The sequence below is a fragment of the Aquarana catesbeiana genome, linkage group LG01 (assembly GCF_042186555.1).
Source record: "Aquarana catesbeiana isolate 2022-GZ linkage group LG01, ASM4218655v1, whole genome shotgun sequence".
Lineage (NCBI taxonomy): Eukaryota > Metazoa > Chordata > Amphibia > Anura > Ranidae > Aquarana > Aquarana catesbeiana.
In genome coordinates, this window is record NC_133324.1 from 284976955 (window position 1) to 284984946 (window position 7992).

Genomic DNA, 7992 nt, shown 5'->3' on the forward strand with positions numbered 1-7992 from the left:
GATTGCAGCGCAGTTGGGGGAAGAGGCAGAGGCCGGTCCGTCACTCGATTTGTGATTCAAGAAGCGCAGGCAATCTGCTGTATCCAACACATGATATGTAAGTGCTTTTAAGGAATTAAAAACAATACTACACTATCTATACCTTTCTGTGGCTCGTTTATGGTGGAGCCCCATTTTTACAGACTATATGAAGGGGAGCTGTGGATATATATATCCAAGAATATAATTGAATGAGGATTTCATTATTTATGCCATCCATGATTGGATTGAGGTCCGGCTAACTTTGGAAACAGTTGTATAGAGCTGTTTGTGGCTTGGAAGAGTTCAGCCAAAGGAGGAAGGATCCCTTTATTATATGCCTGATGGTCACTTTGTGGCCAAAGATATCTGGTGAGCACATTTATATGACACTTCGGGTGAAGCACTTTATTTCAAAATTTGAAGAACATTGCACTTTAGGAGGCACGGTGTTGGAGTTTTATTTAGAAGACCTGAATTACCACATAGTTTTATTTATAATTTAAATTTTTGTTGGACTTTTTTTGTCCATATGATTTATGATTCACTTGCTGATTTGACACTTTACAAATTTGTTTTATATGGTATTATTTTATGGTTCACTTGCGCCCTTTATCACAGTTTAGTGCTGTATTATTATTTATTATTATTATACACAATTTATATAGCGCCAACAGTTTACGTAGCGCTTTACAATGTAGAGGGGGACAGCACAATTACAGTACAGTTTCATAAAGAAGGGACAGAAGGGCCCTGCTCGTAGAGCTTACATTCTAAAGTGAGGGGGTGGTGGTACAAAAGGTAATAGCTGTGGGGGATGATTTGATGGGGGGCTCAGGGACAGTTCTTAGGTGGAGGTGGGATAGGCTTCCCTGAATAAATTAGTTTTCTGGGATCTAAAGGTAGACAGGGTAGGGGCTGATTGGACATACCAGGGTGGGGAGTTCCAGAGGATGGGAGAGGCTCTGGAGAAATCCTGAAGGCGAGCATGGGAGGAGGTAACAAGGGAGCTAGAGAGCAGGAGGTCCTGGGAGGAGCGAAGGGGACAATTTGGGCGATATCTGCAAATGAGATTGGTGATGTAGCTGGGGGCGATCTTGTGGATAGACTTGTATGTTGTGTTTAGTATTTTGAATTTTATACAGTATACAGTACATGTAGGGTTGCTTTTCTTCAAGCCAAACCCGAACACTTTTGCGGCACAGGGCAATTTTTAAAATTTTTTTTTGCAGTAAACACTATAGTATTATAAAATACCTGGGACAAATTTGGGCGCCCCAAGGGGAGTACTAATGTAGCGCACAGAGTGTGGCCAAGTGGGTGTGGCCAAAAAGCTCTTGCTGACATCATCACCCCGCCCTTCAGTGATGCCAAAACTGCCCCTAAACAGCTGCCCGCAGCAGCAACAGATTTGTGTATGACTATCTCGGTTACTTGGGGAGCCACAACCTGGTCTGAATAATGTGTCTGGGTTTCATGTGGACTGAAACCCGGACACATGATTCAAAACACGAACTGTCCGGGTGAATCCTGGACAGGTGGCAACCCTAAGTACATGCTTGTAATACCTATTATTAGAAAACACTGCATTAATTTTTAACATAAGTTTTTTCTCTATAATCCACCAATCAATAACAAAATATTAACTTATATTGCATTCATGTACTAGATTTCTGTAAGAAAGTATCATCTTTGAGCATGAGGTGGCAGATCTGCCTGTTTCTTTCTCCATAGCTGTGTGTGCCTGCACCCTTAAAAGAAAGAATGCATCGCTTAAGAGGTGTAACAGAGCCCAGCCAATCAGACACTTCCAGTCTGTACTTTATGAATGCTGGTTCAGCTGCCATTCATCTTTCTGTGTGCATCAAAGAGGAGTCATGCCTTTCCTGGAGCTGGACACCAATATTCCCCAGAAAGATATTGCAGAGGACTTCACTGAAAAGTTGTGCTTAGCTGCAGCATCCATCCTCAGCAAACCTAAGGAAGTGAGTAGAGCAGCAGGCCAGTGTACTGATTGTATTGTCATTTATTGGATGAAAAAATCAGAAAATTGGATTGTCTATCAGGAACTGCTGACTGTTGCAATTTATTCATCATAAGCAGCAAGCTTTCAGATTTGGGTAACAATGATTTCTTTTATTTCAGCTGGAGAGGGATAAGGACACCTGTCATGTTTTTCTTGCTGTATTTGTCCCTGATATGCCCCGTTGCGACCTCACAATTTGTAGTCGCAGGCAGAATTGCAGTGATTCTGCCTGTGATTCCGAATTGCAGCAGAATGCATGATGTGCGTTCGTTTACCAGCATCCTGTAATGGCAACCCAAACGTAATTGAACTGCGTGGCAAAACGTGAGTTTAAAAATCGCTCTAAACTTGTTGGCCAAAAAAGGAGCAGGAGCTTCTTTTGGGTGACAAATGCACATAGGGTAGCCCATTGAAGTGAATAAGCAAAATCACGTGAAAAGCGCACAACAAAATTGAAAGTGGGCATGCTTGGTTTTTGTTCTGCGATAAGTGAATGGGGCCTTAGGGAAATTGTCCCTATTTGTCCTATTCAGGCCCCATTCACACAGGAGCCTCCGTCTTGCAGATTCTGCTTGCTGAGTGGGGGGGGGGGATCTGCTGAGCGGGCGGATGACAGGTACCCGCTGTGGACACGGACACAGTCCCGCTCTCCTCTATGTGGGGTTTTTTTTCCATCTGATCTGCCAGACGAATGGAAAATTGGATCACCGTCCTTCTGGATTGTGCGGGCAGGATCAGATCGGATGGCGGCAGATGTCAATGGACTAGTATCCCCTGCTCCATTACTGGAGGGTCCGATCAGGTCCATCTGAAAAACTGACAGGGGGACCTCGTCGGAAAGGACTAGTAGGGCTGGTAAAAGGACTCTAAGGGCTAGTTTACACTTTCTTTAAAACATGGCTTTGGACACACTTTGTTAAAGCTCTCTGAATACCAGTCAAAGCTCCTGTCACTAAATAAAATGGTTAGCTTACAGTCCTGTTTACACCTTGCTTTTGCTTGGGGCTTTGGTGGAGCTTCGATGAGGCTTCAGTGGGGCTTCAAGCAACGTTTGCCATAGACATCTTTGGAGGCTTTGAAGAAGCTTTGAAGATGCTTTGAAGCACCACTAAAGCTACATGGGGTATAATTTTTTTTTTAAGCAAAGCCAAAGCAAAAGCAAGGTCATCCGTGTGCACAGCCTATTGCATTAGGGTGTGGACCTTTAAGTTCAAACACATGCATGTGTATATACTTTGATGGTGTCAGTAGCGCAGTGGACGGTGTCAGTCATTTTTTTTATTTTTTCGAATTTTTTTTTTTAATTATTATTTAAAAAAAAAAAAAAAAAAAAATAGAAGCCCCGTCAGGGGGCTTTGCTGAAATATAAGAGGTTTAAACAGGGTGAATCTGTGCCACACAGGGTGATTAGGGTGTGCCCAGGTACACCTGGCACACCCTGTGCGCACTCCTATGAGCAAGGTGTAAACAGGACTGTAAGCTAACCATTTTATTTAGTGACAGGAGCTTTGAGTAGCGTTCGCAGAGCTTTAACAAAGCGTGTCCAAAGCCTTGTTTTGAAGCAAGTGTAAACTAGCTGTTAATGTGTGTTGAAGCCGAAGCAAGTGTAAATGAGCCCTTAGGGTCCTTTCACACAGAACGGATCCGTGATGATCCGTCCCGTGAACATCCGCTTGCTCAGCGGGGATCGCTCCGTTGATCCCCGCTGAGCCGGTGGATGACAAGGCAGTCCCTGCGCCCTGTCAGATCTTCGCTCTCCCCTATGGGGGGATCAGATGAACACGGACCGTCTGTCCGTGTTCATCTGATCCGCTCTGCAGATGGATAGAAAAATAGGATTTTACTCCGTCTGCAGAATCGGACAATAGCGGGGACGGATGATATCGGGTGTCAGCGGATATTCATCCGCTGACGCCCGCTATCCCATAGGGATGCATGTATGTCCGTATTTCATCTGAAAATGGATGAATGAAATACGGAAATACTGTCCGCACGTGTGAAGGGGCCTTACTGTTATCACTGAGCATGAAGTGATAATCCTTTTTTTCCAATAACTTCTCTTTATGTGATATATTGTACAATATCATTTTATTGCATATAATTATCTACTTTGTACCACTTCTTTTTTTTTTATATTGATCTTCCAATAAAATCTTTAACAAAAAAAAATTAAAAAAAGTTTTTGAATTAGGACATAACCTTCTTTTTTATACTGCAAATAGGTTGCACTGCCTACTGGGCAGTGATAGTGTGGAAATAATTTTCTTTGTTGGGCAATAAATGAGTTGGTAAAAGGTGACTGAAGAAAATCAATTGCAGTTGTGTAATTTCATGACATGGATTGGAGGTTACTGTAGTAGACCCAGACACATTAGTGGTAAAGGTCGGCCTTATCAGAATTAATGTAGAGTACACATGCTGGGTCAGGGATCCATCGAAGTTCTGTATAGTCCTTTTGCTACAGTGAACAGCAGTGCTGCCATATAGTATATATCCTTTGTTCTTAAGTAAAGTATAATTGATACAAATGTTTACCCCTTGATGTGAACCTGCATTTGCTTTAAAATGTGCATAATTTATTTTATTTTTTTTCTGAATCTGTGGTGCGGCCATATTGCTGTTTTTTTAAATGGACAGTAAAAATTTTTATTGCAATGGTTTCCCACTTGAGATAGCAATGGCAGCCCAGACTGGAGACTGAAATGACACAATTGCTAGATTGTCTCTAATTTTATGCATACCAACTTGTTTTTCTTTTTTTTAATTTCGTTTTTCCCTAGAGCGTGAATGTCACCGTCAGAGGTGGAGCCTCTTTGATAATTGGTGGCTCTCCATCACCATGTGTCGAGCTGATAATCTCTTCCATTGGTATAGTGGGAACAGCAGAACAGAATAAAGAGCACAGTTCAAAAATTTTTGAGTTTCTGACCAAAGAACTTGGCCTGACACCTGACAGGTAAAGTACCTGCTGAAAAACATATGTCTTATGGTGAGGTCTCAGATTGAAAGGGTGGGAAGGAACTCTGTAATGCTTAAGCTGGGTACACTCGGGCCGAAAATGGTCTGTTTGGCAGGAACTGGTCAACTTTCCGCCCTTTTCTACAGCTTCTGTTGAATGAGCATGCTGGAAAGAGTGCTGATACGTAGCACAATAGCTCATCGGAGAAGGTCATCAGCACTAACATTGGATGGGTTAGTATGGCGATCTGTACCCCCTTATGTTTTTTGTTCAGCCTGCTGGGTTGAATGGAAAAAAAAAAGTGTGTAGTGTGTACCCAACTTTATTAAACTGACCACCCAATCACATGGAATAATGCAAATTGAGGCTGTGTTACTATGATGCTGTATTAAGATAAACCGCATTCTGCTACCGTTGGAAATGTTATCTTTTAATTGTGAACTGATTGAAAGGAAGATTTTCTTACTTTTCTCCCAGAGATCAGGCATTGCAGCAAGTCACAAGGTGAGAGACTGCAGCATGGGCTAATCTGGATCAGACATATGTAAATACAGCCAACTACTGCACTGGCGCCAGAGTTCACAGGATTGTCATGCCTCAAGCAGCATTTCAGTCTATAAAGTAGTGGTTGACCCTAGCGCTAGGCTCACACCTATGCTTTCTGTTGCCTGCATTTGCGCACTGTGGGCTAAGATGCGTGGGGGTGCAATTTAGAAGAAATGGCAGCCCCGCCCATCTTAAGAACAGCACAATTCCCCCCCCCCCCAGCACAAGTCTGCTCCCCTTCCAAAGCGGCCCTGGGGTGACTCCCATTATTACATGTTACTACACAGGGGTCCCCTCTCCTCCAGTACTCATGGAGCTCCACCCGGCACCAGGCTTATGAAAGTCCCAGGGATCTGGTGTGCTCCACCCGCTGCCATCCCCCTCTGGTGATCAGTATGCTGTCACCGGCACTGCACACTCCTATCCAGTCTCTGTATTGCAGCCAACATCTCCCTGCCAGCTGCAACACAGACAGGATCGTGGTGTATGTGGTACCTCATACATGCTGCACAAACTGTGGGGCAGAGGCAACCGTGCTAGTGCGCCTCCACTCGAGAAATCGTGGGACAATTTGTCCTATTTTCCGTCTGGCAGATCGGATGAAAATAGACAGGCAGTCCGTAATCATCCGATCCCCCCCATAGAGGAGAGAGGTCTCTCTGACAGGTCCATCCCTGCACGGTGTGCAGAGACGGACTTGTCATCCGCTGGCTCAGCGGGGATCAACGGAGCGATCCCCGCTGAACAAGCAGATGAGTGAATACAGATCTGCAGGTCTGAAAGGGGACTTAAGGTTTTATCCTCCTGAATCTAATATTTTCTTTTCAGATGGACACTGGTTTGTTGAATCTACAGTACCTGTCAGCTTCTTATGTCTCTGTGATTACAAAACATCCGCTTCCAGCTACAAGACTATGATAAAGGTGTCGCTCTTTCAGCAGAAGCTATTATTATTATTATTATTACACACAATTTATATAGCCGCAACAGATTTTGCAGTGCTTTACAAAATAAAGAGAAGCACAACACTTTCATTTGGTTTTGGAATGACTGACAATTATAGTGGTGATTTATTAATGTTCCAATGGCAAAAAGCATACAATTGAAGTGCTAGCTTTGAGTAGTGTTGGCTTCCAGATTCTGTACATTACTTAAATGATATTTGTGAAATTTCCTTGTCAAAAGAAGTTTATTGAGTATACAATGTTATAAAGATACATAAAGTAAGTTTACAAGGATCTATAAAGTAAGCTCATTGTTTTACAGTAGGGTTTATATAGGTAAATATCATGAAATTTCAAATATTAAACATTGGGTTCACGTAAACCTAAATTAAAGATATATATCATTTCCTTAGTTACTTTTGTAGGTATTTAAATGATTTATACCTACTATACATATTGTTTACAAGTAGAGTGTATATAGGCCAAATAAATTCTGATAATGAGCTTTAATCGTAAGGTGGAGAAAAGGAAAGAGAAAGAAGAAAAAGGGTTGAAAGGTAGAGGTATGGTCCACAAGGTTGTCCCGCTCGTCAGTTTATTATTCTTTTTAGTTCTCTTTGAAGCCTTAGAATGGGTGTCTCTGTAAATCATTTAATCTGTTACCATGGCAACAGGACAGAGTCATTGAAGTTTGACAGGAACTGTTGTTTTATCCAAGGATGCCAAAGTTTTTCAAATTTTGGAATTTGAGATATTTGTGAAATTTCAACCATGTTCCCTAACATTTACTTTGGCCTTTTTTTCCTGTAGGATTCTGCTGCGCTTTCAACCTCTGGAGCCTTGGCAGATTGGGAAAGATGGAACCGTTATTACATATTTGTGATGCCTTACTAATATCGAAGAGTATACAAGATGTTCTATTGGAAATCATTTCAAGATATTCTTTATTCTAAATATAATATTCATGATCTTTACATAATGAAATTAATTCCTTGCAGATTAGAGAACATCGGGACCAGAAGTTACAAAATCTGTTTGTTGTGCTTTTTATGGCTACATGTCAATGAGGATTTACACACTAACTGTATGCTATGTATATTAATAAAGCATTACAACTGATGTTGCGCATGTGTAGTGCCTTATTATGTCCTTTATTTGCTTTCTCATGCAAACTGCCTTACAGTTCTTCCAGAAAAATAATTGTAAGAGCATTTGAAAATAATGGCAAAAAAAGTTATCCCTAACCAGAAATAGTCTGTAAAGAAACAGGACTGAATCCCCAAAAAATAGGCTGAATGTAACTACATCCATGCAAATTTGGTAGCGTGTCTTATTTGAAGGGCACTTACCATGCAGGAATCATGACATGACCACAACTAGTGAAATCCTAACCAGTTTCCTTGATTCTAAAGAATTTCTATGTACATGTGCCTTCATCAACTGTATTATGGGCTGATCTCAACTAGGAATGAGCCCAAGATACTTGGGTTTGGTTCAAC

At 41.8% G+C, this 7992-nt stretch overlaps 1 protein-coding gene across 2 annotated transcripts; it reads left to right on the forward strand.

The window, feature by feature from the left end:
- The first annotated feature begins 1837 nt into the window (after nucleotides 1-1837).
- Nucleotides 1838-7612, forward strand: LOC141128626 (D-dopachrome decarboxylase-B-like). 2 transcript variants are annotated; one of them, XR_012241725.1, is made up of 4 exons: nucleotides 1838-2003; nucleotides 4825-5000; nucleotides 6378-6472; nucleotides 7304-7612. XR_012241725.1 is itself a non-coding variant. In XM_073616062.1 (3 exons), exons 1-3 carry the CDS (start codon nucleotides 1896-1898, stop codon nucleotides 7374-7376), a joined length of 357 nt encoding a protein of 118 aa, XP_073472163.1. In that variant the 5' UTR covers nucleotides 1842-1895; the 3' UTR covers nucleotides 7377-7612. The 2 variants fall into 2 exon arrangements, 1 of the variants encoding a protein (XP_073472163.1); XM_073616062.1 differs by lacking the exon at nucleotides 6378-6472 and having other exon boundaries at nucleotides 1842-2003.
- The last annotated feature ends 380 nt before the right edge of the window (nucleotides 7613-7992 follow it).